The sequence below is a fragment of the Anopheles nili genome, chromosome 3, assembly GCF_943737925.1.
Source record: "Anopheles nili chromosome 3, idAnoNiliSN_F5_01, whole genome shotgun sequence".
Taxonomy (NCBI): Eukaryota; Metazoa; Arthropoda; class Insecta; order Diptera; family Culicidae; genus Anopheles; species Anopheles nili.
In genome coordinates, this window is record NC_071292.1 from 47244624 (window position 1) to 47272143 (window position 27520).

At 46.5% G+C, this 27520-nt stretch overlaps 1 protein-coding gene across 1 annotated transcript; it reads right to left on the reverse strand.

Annotated features, from left to right (window-relative positions):
• Window positions 1-1889: 1889 nt before the first annotated feature.
• LOC128722690 (uncharacterized) lies at window positions 1890-24832 on the reverse strand. Its single transcript, XM_053816365.1, has 7 exons — window positions 24522-24832; window positions 5002-6884; window positions 4685-4932; window positions 4414-4608; window positions 3978-4347; window positions 3454-3551; window positions 1890-3381 (listed from the first exon to the last, which is right to left on the reverse strand). Exons 1-7 carry the CDS (start codon window positions 24685-24687, stop codon window positions 3036-3038), a joined length of 3306 nt encoding a protein of 1101 aa, XP_053672340.1. The 5' UTR covers window positions 24688-24832; the 3' UTR covers window positions 1890-3035.
• Window positions 24833-27520: the final 2688 nt, after the last annotated feature.

Sequence of the window (27520 nt, forward strand, 5' to 3'; positions counted from 1 at the left end):
TGCTAGTGAAAAGCAAAGCGAATGGCCCAAGCCAATGGCCATTTTGAGCGAAGGTTTTTTTTTTTTATTTACATACAAATAAAGACGAGTACGAATAAATTGAGCCGGTAATTTTTCGAGGGGCGAGTGGCGAGTGGCCCTAGAGCTGATGGCTTCACCGTTTACGTGGCCGGCAATATGGACAGATAATCACGATCTGTAGCGATTGGGGTGGGCACCAAAAGCTGCAGAAGCTGGGCAACGAACCATAAACTGTACATTTCTTTTATAAATAATTTTATTTCTCGTTAGCGGCGTATACGGCGGCGGTTAGGAATATCTAAAAGCATACGCCTTGTTCAATCTCTCTGATCCCCCCCCCCCCCGTACCCGCTCGCTCCCCGCAGTTACTCCAGACTTCTCGAACAAACGTAGGCGTAAGTTATCGTACGTTTTATTCAATATTTAAGAAATGCATAAAAATATGAGTAGAAATTCTAACTGAAATAACGAGCACGAAGTTTTGTCGTCTTTTGATTTTTATTTTCTAAAATCGATCGTTTGAACGGTAAGTATGATAAACATTTGCTTGACGACCACTGCAAAACGGTTTGAAAATTCTTCGAAATTCATATGCTTTTTCGAGCAGAAATATTTCAACGTGTTCAGTGAAGAAATATTTCACGACTGAAATTTCGAACTCGAATCTAAAACTGCTCGAAAAAATTTAGAACAGAATTATTTCAATGTGTCTCGGCTGAAACATTTCGCTGAAATATTTCACGGTGGGTGGGTCATGAAATATTTCATAACAAAAATTTGGATTTTGCCAAATTTGCTGCTCCAAGTAACAGGGTCGCATGCGATGAGGAGGTTACATTTTTCGACCACCAAAAAATTTTTCCGCCGACGCCAAAAAATTTACCGGCTGCCGAGTCAATTTTTCTGCCCGTAGTAACAGGATCGCATGCGATGAGGAGTTACTTTTTTTCGGTCGCAAAATTTGCTCCGCCGGCGCCAAAAAATCGGGCGATTGTACAATTCTGCGGTTTTTGATATACAATTTTCTTTCGTGAACAAAAACATGGATTTAGCAAATGTACAATTGTTTATTTGTTCCTATAACTTTCCGCCCACAGTCCCCGCTCTTCTTCCCGCGTCACTTAGTTCTTTATAGTCCCACGTTAAACCTTCATATCGGCTTCTGTTAATATATATATATATACGCAATATTTCTTCTAAAGTCCCGTTATGCTCCATTTTCACATTATTTGTCCGCCCTAAAGCATTGCTTGTTTGATTTCGTGTATAAGTTCATTTCGCTACCTTATATATCCTTACCGTAGATTAATGTTTTATGTGTTCCAATTTCACATAAATACCAGTATGCATTGTTCATCGAGCGTATTTTTGTGTCGAATACTATTTGCTTGAAACTCTGCTACATTCGCTTACGTGTATAATGTAACGCACAATCTCAAAGAACACGCTCCACAAAACCCGTCCCTTTTCCTTACACCGCGTTCAAGGCGCAACATTACAATTTCACCTTGTCCCCTTCTCCTGCACTCAATTAACGAATCCCTCCCACCTGCTGCTGCTAGCCTACTGATAATATGGGGGAGCATTTTAGTAACTCGCAGTGACACTCGTTAGTGTAAATGTTAGTGTTACTCGCTAGCAAACGCAAACGCGGCGCTTAACAAACTCATCTTAATCAATCGAACGAGAACACCGCTTTTCCACAGCAACTGCAGATGCAAAATCAATTCATTGATACTATAATAAGCCTGTGATAAGCTACAAAACTCTCTCGCGCCCGCAAAAAGGCATATTTCCAACGCAACAACGAAAAAAAAAACACCTCTACAGTATAGCACTGCTGTTAAATACGGTGACAGCTCGCCGCCTACTGCGTGATCGGCGGTTTAACGTGTATAATTGATATATATATGCATTTGAAAGGGTATAAATATTGGTTGTTATTGAGTATGCGTTGGCGTCTAAGCTCAGCTATCTCCAAAGGGAATCCTTTCTTCGATAGTTAGATTTGATATATGCTTGCAATATTTATGCTACTCATTAAGTATGCCTTAAGTGTGTGTGTGTATGTTACGTGTTTGTTAACTATCAAAGGCTCGTTGAATTCCAACCAGACACACTCGCAACACAGCAGGCTGTTTTCCTGCTCCTTAATATTAGCATAGCCTGCTGTTCGGAACAATTCCGGGACACACTTCGTGTATGTGTGTGTGAGTATGTAATATATGCTGTGGTACATAATAATTAAACATTAACTTCACCGTTGGAGTTCCACTAAGCGAAAACCAAATCCTATACGGAATCGCTTCATAATTCGCAACATCCTGATAATCGCAACAAATCACTCGCATTTTGTGTCTCGTCTAACTTTCAACTTCACTCTCTCTCTCTCTCTCTCTCTCTCTCTCTCTCTCTCTCTCTCTCTTTCTCTCTCTCTCTCTTTCTTTACTCAAGCAACATAACAACGAACAACACACACTCTTAAATCCATCACACAATTTCCCAAACTATGGGGAATTCGATTGGCAGACTCTGCCAGTGGAAACGCTAACGTCCTTATTCTCACTCACAGGGAGCTATATCTTCGTTATCGTTGGTATATAAATATATTGAATAAAAAATATGTATATATGTTAACGCCACACACACGCGTGTTGCGTGTGATTGAGTCTATGCAGGGTAAAGAGGGAAAACTGTAGCCGTATCTATTCCTCAGCGTCAATCCTATGGATCTAATAAATTAACGGATAAATTATTGCTTCATCTTCGTTCGATTATCAAAACCTGACCGTGCAGATGCGCCTATCTTTGCACGCGCCAGCGAAACCTCTCTTTCAGTACGCAGTGTGGTAATGTCTGCTAGGCGTGCATTATATCAATCTCTCGGGCGCGCAGAGTGTGATCCTGTGAGCCGCGCCGCGGATGATGAAAACACACTGCCAAACATTTCTGAAACCCGGCACAAAGGGGTAAAAACAATCTCTACGGTGACGTTACGAACTTTGCATGGTTTTTCAGGCACTTTGCGCCTGCGGCTGTTGACCGGCGTTGGCCATCAGCATGTCCCCGCCGCTGCCGGCGGTGGTTCCGTTCTTTTTGAGCAGTTCACTGGCCGGTGTGGCAGCGAGTCCGGCGCCCTTGTCCGGTTGAGCTTTCTTGTCTTGGTCCTCCTTGAAGAATATCTTCGTAATCACAATGTCGCCCGTACTGAGCGTCTGGCAGGCGGCTTCCTTCATCTCTTTCGGTGGCACCGAGATTGGCTGGTGGTAATGGCCGTGACCGGATGATGCTAGCGGTGGTGGTGGAGTGATCGAATGCTGCAGGCGTGCCGCAATTTTCGAGCTTGGTTTGCTGATCCGGCTGCGGGAGTGATCAAGCAGAGGGGTTAGGACAAATCCCGAAAGTTATAGCTCGATGAAACAACACGCTTACCTTTTGTTGGCATCCTTTTCCTTTGCCGGCTGTAGAATATTGTCGTTAGTGACTACGATCGTATTGGCATTGAAGCTGGACATTGTGTCAGCAAAGGACTAAAATGTGAGGTGGGAGAAAATAAGAAACATTAAGCGACGAATAAGCAAAAGTAAGAAATAAATCAAAAGAGATATAAAGTTATGCAATAATATCAATGCAAGTGTTGCAGAAAATAACTTGATTGATCAATTACGTGGCAAAGTACTACAGGAAATAATTGGAACGTGATTAATAAGGAAATTTGTGATCAAACCAACAAAAGCAAATTTAGACGAAAAAAAAAATCACCCACTCAACCGAGTCAGCCCGGGATAAGGCTCTCAGTCGATTGTTGGGAGGAAATGCCCACAAATAGTTGTACAAATCTAAATTCCTAACCTGTCCCCCCGTCCCTAAACAAAAAGCCACTCAAAACTCTCCCACAACTCTAAGCCTACTTTAACACAATCGTGGTGCGTGCTCTTAAAATCACGCAAGCTAACCTGATCGTTCGGCAGTAGCGTAGCGGCAGAAAGGATCGCTTCCAGCTTATCGATCTTTGCCATCCGATCCATCGTCGTGTTGGACAGGATCTCGTCCATCAGCTGCATCGACTCGGTCAAACTCGGCGGCTCGGAGTGTTTCGGTGAGAACGTACCACTACCAGCGGTTCCCGTTCCCGTCCCAGGGAGGGAATTATCCGACGGCACACTGTCCATACTTTGGTAGTCCTGTTCGGTCACATCACATTCATCGTCCGAGTCGCTCTGATCACACCGATCGCGATCGTAGTTCTCCAGCTTGTCGAGCTTTTTGGCCACCTTGTACGACACCCGCAGCTTTTCCTTTTCCTCCTCCGTCAGATCCATGTACCTGTGTACGGAACCGGAATTCATTTTAACGTAAACTACCGCAGGAAGGTGAGCCACCAAGCCTTACCTCAACAGTCGGATTTCTCTGTTGCTTAGGACGATGTTTTTGCTGGCCGATTTCAGCTTCACCTTCAGGTCCTGTATTTCCGACCGCACCTTCCGTTGCTTCTTCCGCATCTTCACGTCCACTGGGCGGATTAACATCAAAATCTGCTCAGTGCACAGCTCGGACAGCAACTCGCGGTATTCTGGCTTGATGGATCTGTGCGTGCAACAAACGAAACCATCCCACAATCAGTACAAATTCGTTTCCCAACGCGTCTATTCGTTCGGCTTACGTTGCCATGTTGAGGTACAGCTGCTCGTTGATCAGAATCAGCACGTCGCCAGCAGCGTACAGTAGCATATCCCGTGTCAATGGCCTTCGAGCCCAGTACTTCTGGTCCCGCCGATAAACGTTCTTCAGCTGGTCCTTCATCGGATTCACGGTTGCATTATACATCTCGCATAATGTATTGAGGGATACATTCTTCACCTTGTACACCTGCTTGCCCTGGTCCTGGAACTGCAGTACGGCATGTGCGGACTAGGGGGCGAAAAAAAACCATCGAATTAACCATCACGAAAAGGGTTTTCTCCAACTCGATAGACTTACCTGCGTGTCGAAGACGTTTCGCAGCAGGATCTGGAACTGGTTGAACAGATTGACCGAATCATTCCGGCAATCGTGTATCACCTTGATCACCTTCTCCGACTCGAGGATCTCCTTCAATCCGCCCTCAACCACCATATCCGGGCAGGTTGCAATATCGAAGATGAACGCTTCACCTCGCGTCGTGCCCAACTGCACCATCGTGATCTGTCCCCGTACGCCCAGATTAATGCCCTCGCAATCAAACGACACGATCGCTTGCTCCTCGAGGGCCGACTTCAGGATGGCGCTGGTGACGAACAGCGATTCCTTGACGGTCGAGATGACCCGCGTGTTCTGCAGCACCTTAATCTTCCACGTGTCCCCGATGAAGTAGTTGCTCGAATGCACCGGATTTGCGGTTCCTCCCGTCACCGGTGGTGTCGGTGACATTGCACCCGTTTGTCCACTGCCGGTTCCAACGGTTGTGGCCAACGTAACGCTATGTTGACCCCCGGTTGGTGTCGTCACCGTCGTCGTCGTCTGCTGTTGCTGCTGCTGCTGTATCGCACCCATCGAGTGTTTGTCCTTCTCCAGGTTTTCGGCGAGCGTTTTAATCACGAGACTGTTGATGCGTTGTTTCAGCGTTTGGTTTTTGGGGTCCTTTTGCGTTGGGATCTGCTGTTGCTGCTGCTGCTGCTGCTGCTGTTGATGATTAGCGATGCGATCGTTCACACCTCCACGACCGGCGGTGTTTGGAGATTCCTGCACATTTCCACCACCCCCCGAGGACACCGTCGTGTTCGTTCCCGCATCGTTCATGGCCGCTCGTGTCGGTAACAACGCCGGTTTACCGTAACTCGTCACCGTCGGACAATTCCGGGGGCACAAACTCTCCATCTTGAAATCGTTCGTTATGAGCAAACTATCGAAGCCACTGTTCGGTTCACTCTTGCTGCTGCCGCCAACCACCACCGCCAGCGAACCGGTGTTGTTGGCCACACCCGGAGAACTTCCGACCAACCCCACCGACACCGGTTCGTTCAGTTTGAAATCTCCAATCATGTTCTTAGGTGATGCCGTCCGGCTCGTATTGCTACTCCCATTAGCGCTCCCAAACCCAATGCTACCGCTGCCACCGAACGTTTGCAAACTGTGCTGCGGACTTCCGGCGGTGTTGCCTAAACTATAGCTACTGTGGGTGCTGCTGTTGCTGCCACCCCCACCGAACGTGTTGTTCGAGAGGTTCAGCTTGTCCTGCGCCTGGCGGATGTGCGCATCGGAGAGCTTCGGTTTCTGCAGCAGCGTGACTAGATTCGCCTGGATGTGGAAGCAGTCGGAGAACAGCTTCAGGAACGTCTTCAGATCGCTCGGGTTCTTGAACATGTGGAACCACTGCTCCTGCGGGAAGTTCGACGTGACCATGTGGAACAGCTGATCGACCAGGATGGGGCCCTTAATTTCGATCACCTGCGCGAACGAGTCGAGCAGCTGTTGCGTGGCCTGCGTGTCGATCGTTGAGTTTGGTAGGTGCAATCGCTCGGAAGCCGGTACTTCTTCCTCGTCCTCGCAACCGACCAGCACCACGTTTTCGTTCTCGATCACCTGAAAGGTGTCCGGGTGTTTCAGCAGGAACTCGGTGAATTCGCGGATGTGCTGACCGGAAATGTGGCGCACTTGCGGTGATGCTTGGCTGCGGTGCCCGAGCAGGCTGCGGATCGGTACTTCCGTGCCCTTGCCGTACTGGAGCAGCTTGTGTTTGAAGTAGTCCTTCGCTTCCTTGATGTAGTCCCGCTTGCCCGATACGGACGAGTCATCCGGGCTGCTCGATTGGTACGAGTTGATGTGCACGAAATCGCCGTTTATCTCGAACAGGGCCGGATATTGGGCGAGAAATTTCTTCAATCCTGCAAGCGCGATGGAAGTGAAACGTGAAAATATGAGCATTTAATTATCGGCTCTACTAGCGTTTTTACGTGTGCAAAATGGCGTTTTTCGTTCCTTTATGGGGCGGGTAGTGAAGTGATAAAATTTTATCGAATCTCGGGGGCGTTGGAGGTAACAACAAAGTGGTCACTTTTTCCAGGCCCGACCGATGGCAGTTGCTTCCGTTTTGAATTGCAGGGGCTGTTTTCGTAACGTTACGCAAAAGATCGGTTGGCACACCACCCCGCCCGGGAGGTTCGAACCGGGTCAATTTATTAGCCATCGCAAACTGAGAGCTGACGCGTTACGCATCATAAAGCATCATCCGTGGGGGTGGTATTTGCGATTTTTTTTTGCTCCCATTTTCTCGCTTGCACTTCTCTTCACACCACAGACTGCGCCGCTCTCGTATGCCGGAGCTGCTGTCCCACGGCAAACTGGACGTTGGAAAGCTCGTGAAGGTGTGCTGGCCACAACATGCCACTTTCAACAAAAACCAGCGCTTGGACGAATGATCGAAAGGGGTGTGTGGGAGAGGAAGAGGGAGTTTTTGTGCAACACCACCCCCACAAACACCCGGGGGGGGGAGCGCGATCGTTCCATTTTCATCGCAACGCGCCGGTGGGATGATGCGTTAGCATTAAAACCCCATAAAAGACATAAGAGAACCTCTCTCACTCTCTCTCTCTCTACGTGGGCAACAACACACGGTGAAGAGGGCGTATTTTTTAAAATAAGGAATCGGCAACATCACAAAAAAAGCGCGAATGAAAAAGAGCATGGGTTAAATTAACTTTTATAGCTTAGAGAAGTAGAGAAGTTGCCTTAAGGAAGTAGGAAAAAGAAACTTCTTTTTTGCCCCACGAAAGTAATGTGTTCTTTTACCAACGGACTGATAAGAAATGATTTAAAATTTAAATGACTCACACATCATTAAACCTAGAACCCCCTTTCGCATGTTTGTTTTGAATCGCCCAGCCAACATGGCTATTGTGTGATAATCAAACGCAGGGAAAAAACACACCCCAACATAGCATGCTGTGACAACAGAATCCTCCTGCAGCACTAATCGAGTGTGTGTTGGTGAACTTCTGCGTCACTCTATTCCACACAGCCAGTTGATTGGAATGCGTGTTTTTATCGCAATAAATGTCGCTGGGACTGTTAATTACAGCAAGCCCGCTTATCTAGCTCAGCGGGATGATTACGGCACGGGAATGCACTCGGGAGGTTTTACCCACACCAGCACGGTTTGTTAAGCCACCCAAACGATGCACTCATCGTTCGTCGTCTCGCTCCCACACACAAAACCCGAGAGGGATGTGTTTAGTCTCCGGAAAAGCGAACATCGTTTGAACATCGAAACCAGTAGCCGCATTTGAGGACGAAACAAAAAAAATAACCCGCGCGCGATGAACCCCATAATGCCGCATAAACCACCCAAAGGGGCATACACCCTTTTCGGGAGAGGGTTAAAAAATAAATAAAAGAAATGTATGTATAAATTCCACGTCTTCGTTAATTTATGTATGTGGGCAAAGTGTAAACATCGCCACCGACCCAAACACGTTGAGTTGTCCAAGGTGGGGAGGAACTCTGGGAGAGAACTCTGGGCCACAGCACCGAAATGGCTTCCGAATGGGTTGTGGAAAAGAGGGGTTTGGTTGATTTCCATCGGGTCTCCTTCGACTGCCACTTGGAGCACTGAGTTTTCTTCTCTTCCTTTTTTTCCCCCATCGAAATCAGGTGCGAATAACACTTAACACCGTCCGATTCTGGCCGCGTTTGGGAACGTTCACCTTTTGCCTACGTCAATCACCTGCTCTCGTCCGTGTGTTGTGACCGCCTAAAACAGGTCCCTTTTCTTTCTCGGGGTTTGCTTTCTTCGACCCTGGGAACCATGACGCGAATTCGAAGCGCAAACGTCGCATGATGACGACGACAAACACAAGGAGTCGCTTGTTGAACACGTCACAAATCCGAAGCAACTACTACACTACCTTTTTACTTCGGATCGGATGCGTTTGCATGCATCGTTGATCGTTGCTCTTCGTTCCGAGGTGCTCGAGGTGCAGCAATAGTGCCGCCAGCACACGCAGACACAGGCAGTTTGATTGAATGTGAAATACTAACGTGCCCCTTTAGCTGCCGCAACAAGCTGATTATGGTTTCGGCTCACGTCGTGCGCCTGTGAAGGAAGCGAGTTGGAACCACTTTGCCTAAATAACCGTTACTGCTTATGGATTAGGGAGTGCTGCTAGTGGCCTTATCTGAGACCACGGTGTTTGCTTGGAATGACAACATTCGCAACATTGATACACAGGCTACTATGCAAGCATCGAACGCGGGTACCATAAACGCGCGCAATATTTCAAACGAAGGAGGTGATTTATTTCGCGAAAATAGTTACATTTAAATTCCAGATCCTTCCCCGAGCGGACGTGTTGTTGAATTCGTGTGTATGCTACTATTCGAGTGAAGCACTTTCCTTTTTTTAATCACATAAAAAGCCTCGTGGGAATATGCTTAAAAAAAGGCCTTCGAAGGTCGAATTATTAGAGGTTCTTTTTAAATATTTCATTTTCTCACTCAACCCCTCTAGGCGCGATATATTTACGAGCCATCATGGCAGGTGTAAATTTAAAGTGTGCTCTCGCGCTTGTTTAAGCTCCAAACACTCAGGCATAAATAAGCCTATCCGTCACGGCATTAAACGCTCCGTTAACCGTTTAATTGTGCCGCATTTTGATGGCACGTTATGGTTGCCCATAATTAGGGAAATGATAAAAAAAACTAAAGCGAGACTAAAAATTCACTTCACTCACCCAAATTAAGCTATCATATACACATAATTACCACTATCGAGCGGTCGACCTTTGGTTTAATTTTCACCCGTGGAGGAGGAGGGTTAATTTGAATAATGTTATGTAAGCATAACAACAAAACAATTTGCAACCATCACCCTTTTTTTTAACTAACGCGAGGTGTCTCGTTTCAAGGACAAACGTGTGAGATAAAAAAAAGACGTTACGAAGTGGGGCCTTGTCTGGTAATGATAACTGAAAGGGAAACCTCTCCAAAACCGGCGAGCTGACGTAGCTTTTAGGGGGCCATTTTTACAACCAACGGTGAGAGCATCGGAAGAGATTCGATCGATTGTGTTCAATTACGATCATTCGAAACCGTAGATTGGGACGAACTTGTGGTCAACAACGACCCCCACGAGAAGGTTGTTCTTTGGAATGGAATCAATTTAAAACAACTCACCGACGCCAAAACACCAAAGCAAACGATATCGTGTTGATATCGCCGTCTGTTCGATGGAGAACTCAGCAACATAATAAAGCAAAACCCCCCTCTTAAAGGGTGAGAGAGCAACGAAATTCGAACGATTTCCATGGGTTCGAGAGACACACTTCACCAACCACGCTATACACCACCACTTTGTACCACTTCCGAAGGTCCACACCTCGTTTGGGAAGGCCAATAACACAAGCCACCAAGAGGCACTAGGCGCCACTGGACCAAAGGAAACGATGGTGGAGCAAATTTCTCTCTCCCTTCGAACGGTCGTCGGTTCAACAACCTGCCCCTTAAACGCCTGGCACGAAACGAAAGGTGTTAAATACGACGATCAATGGAAGCGATAAATCGAACGAATGACAGTTGTATTTAGGGAAAGAAAAAAGGGAGCATTAGCTTCCCACATCGACAAATCAGGCTCGGCCAGCACAGATTAAGTGTTGCTGCTAGAAACAGGCTAAATAAAGTGCGCTATCTGACCACATCGAATCGCGTTTAATTTACGATCTAACCCTTGCTAGATAGATCGCCCCCAAAAAGAAGGTAAAGGGGTTGGCGAAGCTACTACTAATGCCACCTAATCGAACACCTCAATTTGGAGGGTGAACCCTTGGAAGGCTAAAATTAAGATCCTAAAAATGCGAATTGATGTCAGAACTTCCCGTTTCCATTCGATCACACACTCCACGTTGGTATGTGTGTTAAGTGATGCATCACATTAAGATGCATCTCGTGAAGAACTCCCTACAACTGCAGTGGAACCAAAGCCACCCAGAAGGTGTATAAGCTGAGCAAACTGAACACCTCGCGAACAAAGTCACACCCAAGTTTTGCTTCTCGAATGGTCTCTCTTGTTGCTGGTGTTGATGGTGTTGAAGGAAAAACCCACACTTCATGCAACTGGAGCGACAAATCTCCGGTGATCTGTCTGCTTTACGTGAAAGCTACCCTCACGGTGGCAGACAGACACTCTGCGTTTCGTTGCTAACTAGCGGGGCCGCATTTTTATTTCCTTCTTGCGTCACTCAAAAAATAAAGTGAGGGTTTGCGTCGCGGTTGCATTCAGTTAGAGATGAATATTTACACAAGCTTTTGGCGCCCGAAAGGGGGGGTGAGAAGATTTAAATAGAATATGAAGTATGAAGGGCGGGTTTTTTTACACAACTTTGCTTCAGTAGCATAGGGAAAAAATGAAGTAAAAAACACCCCGTTGAATGCAACATCCTTTCCCACGCCAAAGGTGGCGAAAAAACTATGAGATTATGCACAAATTCCGCCGGCTTTGGTGGGAGGACTTTTTCTTGCATCGCGCGTTTGGTGGAAGCTTTCGTCAATCGTTTGCGCAAACATTTGACTAACGTCTAATGATACGTTTTTTTTCTCCCATTTTCTTTTCCACACCTTACACACTATGTGTGTGTCCACACACAGTTACCATAATCGATGGCGTATCCGCACGAATGACACAGATCATAGCAAAAGGAAGGGAAAAGCTGTGTTTTGCTTGATATTTTATTGATTTCAGATCATGATAAGCAGCAGAGACCTGGTTGCTGGTGTGAGATTTTATCTGCCATCGACATTCATATGCTGGCGCGCAGCAGGGCAACGATATGATGGGCGGGTTTAACATAGAAACACCATTTTCCTTGGCGCTGGTAGTTGGTGATTAAAAAGCGATAAATTTAACATTCTTTTTTCGTGCGTAGAGTGGCTGCACGTTTAAAGGGGTTCAGAAACTATCGTTCGCTAATAGTCCTAAATTAATTACCAACAGACAGACGACAGGAAAAGTTGTCATTCAATAATCTATTGCACAAATGATTGTGAATTAGATAGGGTGAGGATAAATATCTGCACATCCATTCAAAGTTGATTTTATTAAATATTGTTAATCGATTTAAGGCTGCAGTATTTGTCTTACGATAAGATCGAATAAAAAGTGATGCCTTGTGAAATGTGAGTAAAATTATAGGGCTCAAAATCAGATAATGTAAAAACTAAAGGTCCACAGATATATAAAAAAAACCAAAACAGGTGAAAGCTCACCGATAGGTACACCACAATGAACCGATTTTAGAGAACTAAAGTTGCACCCATTTTGTGATCAATCCTCGCCGAGGGGCTTCTCCCATTGCTTTGTTGGCTTGATTAATTTGCGGAAAGCCATATTTGCTCACTTCACTCGGTTTGAACGCCCAACCGCCACGTGGCGATTTTGCTGCCCTACTGACATCGTAAAGAGCGTTTATGGATTTATTTCATTTATGGAGCAAAAGATGAAGAAGCTAAAAAAACCCTCGAAACACACCACCCATCCAGTGGCACGCAATAAAACGATCAGAAGACAAATTTGGGTCCGTGGCAGTACAAATCCACGGCACTAATCCCGCGATCTGCCGGGACGATCCTGCTCTAGCGAATTGCCACACACACGGGGTTTCTTACTTTTACCAGTCCCACCGTACTTTCACTGCGCCTGAAGAAGGTGGTGGTGATGGTTTCGTCTTCGGGCGTTGTTCCCCCGTTTTGAAAGCGAAAGATTGATTTTGGGAGGAAAAGATTGGCGTTCTCCCTCCCCCTTAAACAAACCAAAAAAACGCACAAAAAAAAAGTGGGTAAAATAAAAGGCACACGCATCGCGCAAACGGTGGGACCAAGCGAAAAGAAAAGTGGTTTTAACCGTATTCTCTTCCACCGGGGGGTGGTTTTGCTGATGATGGCCAAAAACCCACCAACAGAAGGGGTTTGTACACGCTTGGCCACCCCAATAGTAGTAGTTGCGGCGGTGAGCCGAGTATCGTCCATTTTGGGGAGGGAAAAATGGTAGCAAACTCCCTGCCTTTGCTTTCCATTTTGTTCGTCTGGCTCGTTTCCCCCACGAGAAGGCCCGTTTTCGATGCCGGGGCTTGGTGTTTCATCCATTTTCCCTCGTTTAAATTCGGTCGTCGAATCTTCGCGGTTGAATGGACGCTGTCCAAAAGGATTTTCCCTCGCGCATTTTCGTCAATCACGGCGCTTTTGCTCTCTTTCTTTTTTATCTTTTTGTTACACAGTTTGAGGAGGGGAGAGAGAAAAAAAACACACGCCTGTACGAAGCAATTATTTATAATTACTCACAGATAATTTCGCTACACCGGTGCCGGCACACGAAGAGCAAAGGGGCAAATATTTAACAACTGAAATATTCATGCCGTGCGGAGAGTTAGGAACGTTTTTTTTCACAGTGGAAATGTTCTCTTCTAGGTACATGAAGGTGGCGAACTTTTTGCATGAATAATTGCTGTTATTTTCCCAAAACTCCGCGATTTTATGTGAATCCAAATCACGCATGCTGGAGTTGCGAATGTTCTTTGGAGTAAAAGAACTGTATTAATAAAAAATCATCCTTTTTCTCGTCAAAGAGCCGTTATTCTCGTGCTTGAGAAACCGCCGAAAAGGATATTCATTCGCTCTTCACTTTCTGATCAGTCAGTTGAGAGTTATGGCATGAAAACATTTACTTATTCATCGATATACCTTTATGGATATTTCCCCAAAAAAAAACGAAGAGGTATTTTTAAACACGTTCCAGTACATCCATCAATCACCCCCAACCCAAAGGCACCAAATAATTTGTGTATTTTTATTGCATAAATTAAAAATAAATTTTGCCACGCATTCCATCACACGACATCCACACCACACAGCCTTTTTATTGTTTTGTTATTTGCTTTGGCTTCACCAAATAAAGCCGTAATACGTGTCGAGGCCACACGATGCAAGGCAAATTTCTCAACCACCTTCGACACCGTTCATTCGAGTTTACAGCGCGTGGTTTCGCTGCATTGTTTGCAAAATTCCCGTTCGACAGGCCAAGACAGATTCGCACCTTATACACCACACAGGCTCAGTTGGTGTGTCGCTCCGAAATGTTTCTTAAAGAAAATATCTACAACCAAAAACACCCAAACCGAGTGGCTCGTGAAAGGCTCAAGGATCAAGTACAACCAGATGGTGTATAATGTTTCTCGCGCATCATTACAGATACTCCCTCCGCCGACGGAGACTCGCGTCGCGATGATGCGGTCAGTAGCAGAGGGAACCTGCACTGGAAACCATCCTCAAACAAGCAACCATGAAGAGCCAAACATAAGACGACTACAACAGCGGCTTTAACAGCTCAAACAGCACCACTTCATGGTTGCATCGGATGCAACGCAAAGCCTTGGGCTCGTTCACCAGCTACTAGACATCGGAAATCATCAATGAAGAGCAAAAGGAAAAACATAAAAATATACACAACGATAGCCCATTCCACCCGACCGGTTCTGCTCCCATTCGATGATCCGGTTTTTCCACCGGGCTTTTCCGATCGAACGCAAACACACCCAGTGTTCGATGGAGCTGCAGCACGGCAGGCATGCTGGTGGAGAGAGGATAAACATGTAATCATAATTATTGCATGATTATTTTTACTATAGTGTAAGCATATACCCGTTGCTCCCCGTTGCTCAGCCCGCTCTCTGCGCATCTTCCCGGCGATAGAAAGCCCGTTTCGGTATGCTAGCCAAGGCAACACACACAAACACCAACAGGATGGTGTGTGCGACAGGATGAACATGGCTTCCTCCCTTCGGTGGTAAGGGCTGGTTCGAAAAGCGAGCAGCAAAATAGAGCATACAAATAATACGCTCCCTTCAAACATCAACCGAACGGCCACTGGACGGTTGGGTGAAATGTTTCTCGTTGAAATGTGGCGCTGATTTACGACAGTTTGATGTTGATTTGTTTGCGTTGATGCATTGCAATGGCCAAATCCAGTGGCTTGTCGTCTCGGATTGAACGACTGTTTTTTTGCTATTTATCCTTTAATTAGTTTTCATAAATGTCTCTTCAAGTTGGCAGCGTTTCGCGAATCGATCACACATCGATCACGTGGTTGTCACGCTTTCACATACAACTGTGAGGAATACGATAACCTTTGCTCACGTAAACAGCTGAAAAGTGGTAGTTGTTTTATCAATATTCACGTAAAAATGTGTTAACCGAGTCAGCCCGGGATAAGGCTCACGGCGACTGTTGGGAGGAAATGCCTTTCAGCTCACAAATAATTATTCAAATCTAAATACGGCCAGGCCGTCCTTAAATTAATAACAATAACAACCTAAAACTGTGATAAAGCTACTGTATATCATCAATATCACTTTCTTTCAATACGATCGTTCTGAATATAGATAGACAAATAATTTGGCTCAATTTAAATCCACTCTCAACCTGTCAATCTTTATCAGAAAAATATTGATTGCAGATCCAACTTATTAAGCCTCGTTTATATTATATTTGTACTACCGGAAAGACTGTCTACCATGAATATGAAGGCCGCGTATAATAGAATACTGTGCATAAAGCATTGATCATTGATACTGAGACGTAAATGCAAACATACGATCATACAGACACAAGAAATTAATAACACACACACAATACACATATTATTTGCCGTTTGCCATTCTATAAGTTATCATGTTTTTGTAACTACAAAAACATCTTTTATCAAGCTGTATTTGGATCAGATTGAAGCCCAAATTTGGCCGTAATAACTTGTATTTCATTGAAATAATTCGAACTCCAATTAAATCTACCAATATTTGTTGGTGCAACCTAAATATAAAAAATAGTTTCCACCCATCTGATGCAGTAGCTGCTCTAACTTCACTCTGCTGCATCAGAGCTGCCACGTGCCACACGACAGCGTGTTAGGCGCACAAAATTGGTGGCGGAAAAGTGAAAAATCGCCGAATCATTCGCATTACTGCCGCATTATTGCTCGCCTCGTCTCTGGCGGATACGCACATCACCACCCACTCGGTGGCACCCAAAGTAAGTGCCGCATGGAGCACCTTTTTTTTTAAAAGAAATAAAATAAATCGAAAGTGATGCCGGAGGGAAACGCCGCGTCTTGCCCGCGTCAGCCACCTACACTTCGTTTTTTTTTCTCGATTTAAACCATTCCGAGAGTCGCCGTTAACCGGTGGGTGGTGGGTGGCAACCAAAAAAAAACCAAACGCACTTTTGCCGGACACCTTCTTTCTTATCGTTCGGCAACAGACAGAGAGCGCTCCCGGCACGAGGTAATTACTCGAATAATGGCTAAATAGCCACCACGCGGCGGCAGTCGATTTTGTTCACGAAACGATCTGGCCACCGGATGGAGCTCATTTCCACGCTTTTCCAGCCTCCCCAGCACGCGTGCTCGCACTTGTTGCGTGCCTTCCACCACCGTCGATTGGCTGAGCCTCTATCCGGTCCCCTGAATCGGACCATTTCTCGAACCCACGTGTATTGCGCCAATATCGCCGAGAAAACCGCAATTTACGCCAGCAACTGGCGTCTGGCCAGTGTGAAAGAAATCGAAAGTAGCCACGAAGCACGATTGTGGTGTGGAGGAAAAGCGCGAACATCACCGCGAAACGATATCACTTCACCACCCTCTTTCGTTTGACTGTCGATTGGGCCCTCACACCCCCACAGAGACACGCACACGAGTGTGATGGGTTTTTATTGCGGTTTTAATCGTCGACCAGGGAGAGGCTCTGGGCCAACTGACCAAAAAGGGAGAGAGAGAAAAAAAAGCACATCGGATTGCCTTTAATCGTCACTGAAGGTATTCCTCTCAACTGGTGGTTCTCCCCACGTATGGAGAGAGGGAGAGTGAGTGAGAGAAAGAGGGGGAGGAAGAAGGGCACGGTATCATTCCCTTGGTTGAAAGTCAACGATCAGTAGGGATGGGGTTGATATCGGCAAATCGCACGCAACTCACCCCCTTTTCAGAAGGGCTTGTCGTTGTTGAACAAATTAGCTGCGTAACAGCAGGCGGGCTTGTTGAAGCCGGTCTCCAAGGGCCACACACAACCATACACACACACAAAGGCAACCGATTTCCTGATAAAAACCGCCAGATAACCCATGAAACGACGCTACATTCCACGAGCCGATTACAACTCTCTAACCAGCGCTTGTAAACGTTTAAGCGGGCCTTTAAAAAAGGGTCGCGGGAAATTTATGCCGTACCTTTTTGGGGTGGCTCTACCACCCTTCCCGTAACGGGGTGTTGTGGAGGGGGCATAATTTTATCTCACTCGCTTCTCGGCGACTCGGGTTTTTCTCGGCGGACAATCATAACGATATACCAACCATTCATTTCGTGTGCCCCATGAGAAGCCTATTAAACCCGCAACGAACGTTCGCCAGTTGCATCCGTGCGTTTGTGGTAATGAAGTTGTTTTCCCTTTCTTTTTTTGCTGCTGGGAAAAAGTTTGGCAAAACAAAGCTTATCAAAAGCCAGGCAGGCCAGCTCCCGGAAGTTCAACATTTTCTTCTTTCCGGTACGCCGCTAATGTCACGCGGATAAGAAAAGGTGGGCTCGGAAAACGCCAGCATCGCAGTTTTGAATGCAAAAACTCCATTTGGCTTGCATCTTTTTCTCACCAAACGCCTAAAAACAGACACGGACACGACGATCGGTCGTCAGCGGGTCTAGTTAATTAGCGAGCAGACGAACGCGAAAAGATGACACGAGATAAAGTCAAGGTGCGGCACAGAAAACACCCAAGCAAAGCATCGCTTTTAGCATCGAAACATAATATAAAAAACATCCCGCCACCCCCTGCTTGAGTGGGAGAATCCCACCCTCCCACCCACATTCATTCGTCACGGGTGAATTAATTCAGATCGCAAAGAGGCAATGTGAGAAGGGCCACGTTTTATCGCGCTCTCGGCGTTCGTCGTTACACCCGTCTCGAGGGTTTGATCGGCTTTTTTTCTTCTTCTTTTCCCAATTTTTCCCTTTTTTTGCATGGTTAACTTCACGATGATGTGTGTGTGTGTGTGTTGGAGTGCCGCGTTGTTGATTCGAATCGCATCGCCGGATCGCATCGATGATGGCACACTTCTGGCAAAGCATCTGGAAGGGGTGGATGATTTGTTTTGTTTATGAAGGAGGGCCTGTTTCGCGCTCGAACGAGTTCTTCCACGTGCTCCAAAAAGCCGCTGATTATTCAGCGCCAATTCCACGCACTTTAAGAGTGCGTCTTGCAGGGGAGAGGAAATATTAAATGCGCAAAGAGAAGGACGCGTGTTTTGTAGCCCTTTTAAGTGGTTTACTTTAGGGCGGCAATACTCGCCGATTGGGTTTTTTATCGACCCTATTTAAAACGTCTCCACCATAGCGTAGGGGACCTTTTCCCTTCGGAAAACTTGCGACACGACCCCAGAAAAAAGGGGATTTCCTCAATTATCGAATTAACACATGGCTCCCTCCACCCTTTCCATCATTAGAAAAAAGCCAACCCTTCACCACATGGTGTGTAAATCGATGAAATCACCCACAGGGCCCATACCAAAACGTCCAAACGATAATAGGCCCAAAATCCGGCCAGAGCGTCAACATAATTTCGGTCCCATTAACGAGGCGTCCCCCACTCCTTTTGGGTTTGCCAATAGTCCCACACACGCGTGCTCTCGCGACTTCCTCTCGGTCAGTCTTTTGCTTGTCTAAGACTAATTTCATTTCGAAGAAAACCCACCCAATCACGAACCTTTCCGCAGCTTTCCACGCGCTCTCGGAGCTTCCGGCGATTGCATGTGAGACTTGTGGCAAGGCGGGGGGGGGGGGGGGGCAGGAGGGAAGGAGGTATAGGCCAAAGACACTTGAGGCTGACGATGACGACGGAAAACCACCCCGCGTTCATAAGCCACACGCCAGGGCGTTCACTTTCACGATGGAAAACGCAACGACGCAACAACAGCAGAGGAAAAAATGAAGCCTTTTTTTTTTGCTTCGAGCAGCTTCGACCAGTCGATTTTCCCCCCAAATTGAGCGAATTCCTCCCACCAAATGTGCGCGTTTCCGATTGACTGCCCCGCTCGGCACCTTCTTCTCGCGAACACAACCCCTAACCACCACCGGGTGCATCGTAAAAAATCGAAATGCACTTTTCCGAAATAAAAGAAACGAAACAAAACGTAAAAAATCATTTTCCAAAACCCCGTCTGTCGTTGTGGGTGGTGAGGGAGAGGATGGGTGGTTTTTGCCACCTCGCAACACCCTCCTTCCGCACCCAACAGTGTGCAATACCCACCCCCAATGGGACACGTGCGAGACACGTCTCGAAAGGTGTGTGGGTGGTGCGAAGGAAATGCCAAATCGAACCGACAAAAAAAAGGAAAGTCACGCAAATTCGAGCACCGATTTTCCCCCCATCGATGAGAAGGAAGAAGAACAGAAAGAGTGAGAGAGAGAATGAGAGAGTAAAGTGAGAAGAGGATGCATATAGAGCAATAGAGCAAGAAACCAACAACACCAGAGCTTGCTGCGATGGCATTCGATTTTCTGTTGGTTTTTTTTTTCCTCTCCCATTCGTCACAGCTGTCTGGCCGGGAGTGTGTGCGTGTACGTGTGTGCGAACGTGTGTTTGATGTGCTTAGCTTAATTTTCCGACCCAACATCATCACAAGCGGTGCCCTTTTTTTCGTCCTATTAGCGCCACGCGGTGAATTTCCGCATCCACCGGGGACACACCAAACCAAGGGGCACATGTTTTGCTACAATATTGTATTTAATTTCCGAGCTTTTTTTTATGGCCAGCGTCGTTTCGGGACACGAGATCATTTGTCTTTTTGACCAACATCACCACCACCAGCTGGGGGTCCCTCTTTCGTAATGATCGCTCATTTTTAGCACCAACCATTCGAGGATGGCGACCAACAGCGAGATGAGTCTTGTACACCTCGTCTCATTTTGCTCCCCTTTTCCACCCCCTTTTTTCCCGCCCCCTCCCCCCTCCCCCCCACACACACACACACCTGAGCCAGAGCACATACATTTGCGTGCATATCTCATGAGCCAGCACTCTCCGGTGGCCATTACTTCCTTCTTCGCTTTGTGTTTTTTGCGCAATTGTGCGAGTCAAGAATCGGCGAGCATAAGCGAAGGTGGCAAGTGGCCAGACACTATGCAAAGTGGCCAGCTGCGGAAGCTCTTATGGTTATGGCCAACCCCTCCCTCCCTTCAACCAACCACCACAATAATGTTGCTCCTTCAACTCCTTTCTTTTTGCTGTCCGTAGCGTGGGCATGGGGAGTGCTGCATTCTTGACGAAAGCACTCACTCCCGCGGCTCGGTGTCCGTAGCGTCCATAAATACCTTCTACGCAAGTAACGACACGACCCTCTAATGGTCACGTTACGTCACCCAAGAGCACCTTAGAGTAGACGCTCGCCTTTTCGGGGGGTTGACCAAACCGTAAAACGGTGTTCTTTATTTCCACGACGTGCGTTTTTCATTTTCTCGATTGAACCAACGGGCGGAGCAAATGCAGGTGCTTCGAAACCCACAAGGACCAAGCATGGGGTAGTGAAGGTTGCGTCCAAAAGGCCCCACACGGAAATGCAATCCTTCGGAGCGGGATTTAAAATTACAAAGAAAGCGACCCATCGTTTCGTAACTTCGTGCAGTGATTTTCCCGAGCAGGAATGTTTCTGGTTCTGGTTCGTTTCTCGACTGTGAACTCGAAGCGCCCCATCGCCGAAGAACGTGGAAAGCCCTATCAGTGTGTGCTTGCACAGCCTGTCTCCATCAGAACGGACCGACTCGGTGAGAGGAGGTTTGGTGTCCGTTTTCTGACCCAAAAGGTCCCCAGGGAGATTGGGTAACGCTCGCTGCCTTTGAGCGGGGATTTTGAAGCATTTTCTAAACAGGTTTGAGTCGCTGCTATGCCCGAAAGGAAGCAGAAACGGCCGGATATCGCGTTTCCATTGTATTCGTTTCATTTTAGATTCCGTTCTAATCGCTCCGGTTGGCCAAATAGGCCGGGTGGGTCTGTTCGAGGAAACGAAAATACGAGTCGGGAATTTATTACGCGACTTATCACTAGCCAGGGAGCTGAATATAAACCTGTTTTAGTTCCCGTCTAATTAGACGGTGAAGATGCCATTTTATCGCATCCCACAATGATATGGAACGAACAACAACATAATCAAAACCAAAGCTACAGTTGTTTGCTTCGTCTCCGGCTAATTATGTGCTTCTAATGTTTATAGACAAGTCGCTGCGATTTGCGATATACGTTAGAATAAATGTTTAAGCAATGCACGAGGACAACAACCGCCAATTAAGCGAACGGGTGGTGTTTCTTTGATACTCGTTTCGTTTTAAGGGGTTTATTTGCAAATTAATCCACCACGTTTGCTGCAACCTCCAACACCAGTAGAAATCTGATCTAAATACAACACCCGAGCAGTGTGAAATTCGCGTAATCAATTTCCCCTCCTGGCTTGGTTTGTGTCTTTGAAAAGGAAAAAAACCTCAAAATTTATCTCCCTCGTCAGGGAGGCCAATGTTAAACTTTCAAAGCTCTTCCGCAATTGGAATACCATCATCAGGTAAAAAGAGAGAGAGAGAGAGAGAGAGAGAAAGAGATGGAGAACATCTTGTTGGGTGCATCAGCAGCCATGGCATTTAAAATTTCAATCATTTTAAATGACGTTACAAAAGGCTTTTTCATAACCATTTCCCATGCTTATGATTTGATATTACTTTGATGTTAATGACTTCTTTTTTTTTTGGTAAATTTTAGTAGATTTTATGAGCATAGTTTTTTTTTGCTAGCAAGTCTTACGAGAGATGAATTTACGTATCTGAAGGATTAAAAACAAATAATTTTAAAAACAAATCTGTAAGGCCATTTTTTGCTAACAATTTCAACCTAAAAGCATCCAAAGCTTAACCGAAATCAACAAAATTGATAAAAAGGCAACCTGATTCGCTTCTTCGAGCATCGATTTAAGAGCCCCAAGTTAAACGACGCCCCAGCAGGGTTACCTTTAACTGGTTTACCAGCCAAATATCCATAAAACCGGCATACGACTCACCGAACTCCTCGAAGCTTCGGAAACCTAACACATGATCGATAGCAAAAAGGTGTATCGATCATTCTCAGCAGATGGGTTTATGATGCCACTCTTCACGACGCTGAGCGATAAATATTACGGACCGCAATGAAATTCTAAATAACTTTTCCCGGGTTCCCGGTTTTTTTTTGTATCCCTTTTCCACGCACACACACACACCGAAAAGCTCCCAAAAAACGTGAGTGCTTTCTCAACCCATCGTAAGTGTGTATTCGCTTTCCCTACGCTGGCGTTCGCATTCGCATTCTTGCCGTGGGGCCGTCGTGTGCTGTGCTTTCTGCCGGCAAAATTGCTGTTGATTGTTTTGGTGCAATTGCAGTACACACATGCATCCACCCACCCACCCACCCACCACCTCCTCACACACGGTGGTGTATTTATATATATTTGTGTTATAATTTATTGTCCATTACGGCCAGACCCCGTAACAATGTCGTAACATGGTCCGCATTGGACCCGAACGCATTTGCTCTCGGTTGCAGGGTGGTTCGCAGTAAAATCCGGCCACGGAAGCCCCAGAAGTCCACCCCTCTTCCCACCAGGACCTGGAGCTCCCTCCCCGCTTCCAACATGGTTCCTTTCTTCTGCAACCGGGGGCTCTGGGTGGGTGGGTTTATGAATTGGTTTCTTCGAATCCGATTTGCAGAGATACGCGCGAGAGAGCCTTCTTCTTGTTCCTTGAAGATGCGCAACAACTGCTCCAGATAACACCCATTCACCGCCCCTCCCACCCTGGCCACCACCCCCACCACCACGCCTTTCTCACCGATGTTTACAAACGACGGCCTCCGCGTGGCGCAAGATTTACAATCCTGCACGATATTAAACAGGCTCTCGCTCTCTCTCTCTCTCTCACACATCCTGCTACCGGATTGCAATGCACTTGGATTCAATTCCTTAAGGCCAGCGCAGCCAGTGCCAACAGAGCGTGTTGCCGCATGCACACGTGTGTATGGGTGTGTGTGTGTGTGTGCGGAAAACAAGGGGGTGTTGCGAAAGAGAAAAAAAAAGAAGAGCAGCCCTACAACAACTAGAACGCCCTTCCAACGGAGCGTTCGTTCCATCGAGCCGCTAGTTGAACATAACCTTCGGGGGGTGGGTTTTGTGTGTGTGTGCCTAGTGGAGCTGAGCCGAGATGCGTACAACAAGTTTCTGAAGGAGCTTCAGCCCTGTGAGGCCCTTTTGCGAGGGTCCACCACCCACCGGGTGGAGGTGGGTTTGGGATGTAAATCAGCGAACAATAAACTACAATAAAATATAAGCCCGCTTGCTTTCTCGCGTTTGCGAAGGGCTTCTCTTCTGGTGGCAGGACAAAGAGACACCACCTTTCCTTCGTTTGCCGGTGTTCCACTTCCAAAAGGAAGGTGAATCGATGCCAGGCGAAGCACCGGTTGGTTGGGTTTTTTTTTTAGAACATTCCGACACCGAAGCGAAACTCCCGAACCCCGGCACTATGGGTTAGAGAGTTTGCGAAGGAAATGTGTGAAAAAGTCTGCACAAAAATCACAACACGTTTGTGCTGTTTATAGTACCGAGTTAGCTGCTTCAGTGCGTTATGGAAAACGTTTTGTACTTGTATAATAGTTTACCAGCATTTTTGCAACAAATAACGTACACATTTACACCTCAAACAGAGACGAAATCCTCAAAAAGACTATCCCTTTTTGCTTCCGGAAACGCTTATTACGGTAACGGTGCTATTTGTGACAACATTTTTCAACATGTTCCAATGGAACGATGTACCTTTTTCCCGAGCCAAAGGATTCGTTGCCAACAAAGCCGCACACAACAACGGCCTAGATTGGCACAGGACAACTTCCCCCAGCTCCAAGGTTTATAGTTTATTATTATTTTTATATGCTCCTCGTGCACCACGTGCCCAAAAACGGGTGCTCTCTTTCTCCCCCATTGGTGTTGTTCATTTTCACCCAGAAAAGGTTTTTCTCCACCGCTTCGGTGTTCTACCGTCACCTTCTCTCGCCAACCAAAAACCTTTCTTCTTCCCTTTTGCCACAGGCACCGAGGTTCGCGTTCTTTTGGTTCGCGCACGAAACAACCTTCCCCCTACCACCGACAAACAACAACCGGAAGTCACCCACAGGGGGTGGGTTGTGTGCGATAAAGAAAAAGAAAAGGACGCACGCGAAAGGACTACCTCGCCAAGTAGAGCAGTACAAATCGATAGCCCAGTTCGGTTGGGTGTGCTGCTGCTGCTGCTGCTAGCATGTTGTTGCCCGTGTCGTACAGGTTTCAAGGAGCAGCAAGGAAGCACACACACACACGCACACACACACAAAACGCAACTAAAATTAAACCTGTCCGGGGACGCAAAAGGACGTCGCCACCGTCGTCGTCGTACTGACCTGATTGGCTTCCTCCCGCAATCTGACGCATTTCCTTTGTGAAACCACGGGCCCCAAACTGGCAGGACAGATCGTGAAGGGTCCGCGGTTCGCCTCGATCCAGCAATCGCTCGAGAAAGAACAGCAGCGTCATGTTGCGCGCCTCCTCGTACTCCATCGACTCCATCTCCTTGCTGATAGGGATATGTGTGGTTGGGTGGGAGTCCTGATGCAGCAGTTGCAGTCTTATCCTGCTGCACAACGGATTATCCTAACCTCAGACCGGTTGTTCGCTGCCAAACACTACCAAACACGAGGAGTACCACCGATGCACTCTCTAAGCACCCTCCCTCCCTGCTGTTGCAGCACTACAAACACCGGTGTATACACACCCACGCACACAAGCACACCCACACGTTGAAAATTTCCTTTCGCCGCTACACGCCGCTACGCCGATGCAGCGAAGCGAATGACACTTTATATTACCAGCGGGCAGTGTGGAGAGTGGCCTCCGTCTAATTGAATTTAATCACAGAGACTTTTAACTTTTGCTTCACCGTCGAATTCACACTTGCGCGCCTTCTTCGCTTGTCTTCGCCAAGTCAAGACGGCTTCACTTCACTTTCGACACTATTGCCTGCTGCTGCTGCTGCTGCTTTTTGGGGTGCAATCGAGCGGGTAGAGAGAGGAGTTATGGTCAGTTCGGTCGAAAGTGTCGCGCAGCTACCGGGTATGGTGGTAGCGGATGTTGTGCGAGGGTGGACGGTGGGAGGGAATCTGCAAGGAAAGAAAGAAAAAAAAAACCGTAAGAAACCGAGGGTCGTCGTTTGTAAGCGAGGATGGGGTTGTCTATTTGGAGCACGCGCTTCGGTGTCTATAGAGTTCGTTTAGTTAGCTTTTTTTTGTGTTGTTTTGCTTGTTACAAAACATTGTGAAAGGATTCGTGGCCGGATCTTGCCAAAACCCGGTGCAGGATGCAGTCGTGACTGCAACGCAAAGCCTATAAATAGTTCGATTTTTTCGACCGATAAAACCGATGGCTTACGCGGCGTTTACATCGAATTGCAGCTGGAGAAGAGTTTGATTGTGCTCAAACAAGGAGTAACATTTGGCAAAGCGATAGATACAAATTTTAACATAAAGCATTAGTTTTCGATAGACTTATTTGTTTAAATTTCTCTCGATGCATAAAAAAACTTATGCAATATGTTTCATATTGTGAATTATCGATATTTTATGTTTTTATTTTATATTTTATTTTTCGCTGGCTGAACTATTTTTTCAAAAGAGAAATGTCCTTCGGGAGATAATTCCTATATCTAATCGTTCGTGATTTTAAATACCGATCACCCCGATCTCTCATACATTTTACAGTATATTGTGTGTATTTCTAATACTCAAAGATCACTGCAGTTAGATCATAAAAAATACCTTTGCCTAAGTTTGAACCAAATGATCAATCATAACACTCACTCATTTAAGGATCATTTCATTACTTATAACCTCCCTAAACCAAATGCTCTAAAAATGTACAAATCTTCCAGCTAACCTTTTAACTAAGAGCAGCTTATGTGCAACAACCGGCAGCGTGTTACCATCGGCATTCGCGAACGTTGCAAAGCGTGCTGCAGTTAACTACTTATCAGCAATTAAAGCACTCTACTAACCCGCTGCACCGGAGGAGTTTGGCCTTGCCAGATGATTCCAAATCAGATTCAAGGGAATGCAAGGTCCATTCCCTGCTAACCCGCGCACACCTAAAAGGGCTTCCTCAATTCGCTTCACATTTCCTCCACCGGGCTCGATTGCAGTCTTTGATTGCAATTTTGCTACTTTTTTTTTCTTCTAAACACTCATTTTGTTTACAGTATCTCCCTATGGCTCTATCTCTCTCTGTCTCTGTCGCTCAACTCTCTTCCCCATCTCGTTCGCCCAGTGCATGCATGCATTCGTGGGCAATTTTTTTTTATGCAGCAACAGCAGAGAAAGCCTGGCTTAGAAAAACAGTTGATACTATGGCATTGGCTGCCTCGGCCCATGTGGCCTTGCTTACCTTGAAAGTTTTTTTTGCGGTCGGCTGCTCTACGCTACCCTCCTCATCGAAGAACTACTGCTATTGTGGTGAGATGGTGGTTCAGACGATATGTTGAGTTGGCTCCTTGCTTCACATGGAAGAGTGTGTGGAATCAGGATGGATGCAATCGTCTCGCACACACGGTGGTGTGTGAGTCCCGGTCGTACGTTGAAGAAGCAGGAAGAAAATTGCCCACCGTTTCTTCGCATCCGATGGATTCTTCTACACTTCCTCTTCTTTTCGTTTGTTAGCACTTTTGTTTCCCTTCTTTTGATTCAGCAAACGTTCTCACTTCACACCGTACGGGCCGCGATTTTCTTTGCCTTCTACACGTAGCTAGAAGGCAACTGGCCGGCTACAAACGCCTGAAACCCGCCACTCATCGATCAAATAAGGCGTGCACACAGCGCACAAGATTTGCTATTGATAGGGAGCAAAATGGAGGCACAATCAGCGCGCGAAGAGAGTGAAGAGAGATTGGACAGGCGGTAGAGGAAGAAAAAGAAATTGCAGACAAAATACCGATGGGTGCTGGGGTTTGGGGCAAGTTGTTTGTGGTGGGCTCCACCGAAGGGTTTGAGCAGAACCAACAAAACAAACACACCGCCAGGGAAAAGCTAGCTACATATACGTTACTTGCTATTCTACAGCTGTTACATATACTCGTGTTGATAACAATTTCTGTTTCTTTTTTCGCACCTCTCGGTCTCTCTGGTCTGTTGGCATTTGGATCGTTTTTTCGTGCCACAGTTTTCAAAGACCCTTCACGGGAGGAAAATGTGATTTATTTTTTTTCCTAAACTGACCACTTAGCACACCCTCAACGGTACACACATCCACACAACCGTTGGGGAGGTTGCGTTGACAAAATGTTGACGTAATTTCGCTGTCGCGTTAACACTTCTCGCGAGGCACCCACGTATACGATCGAAAGGCGAAAGAAATC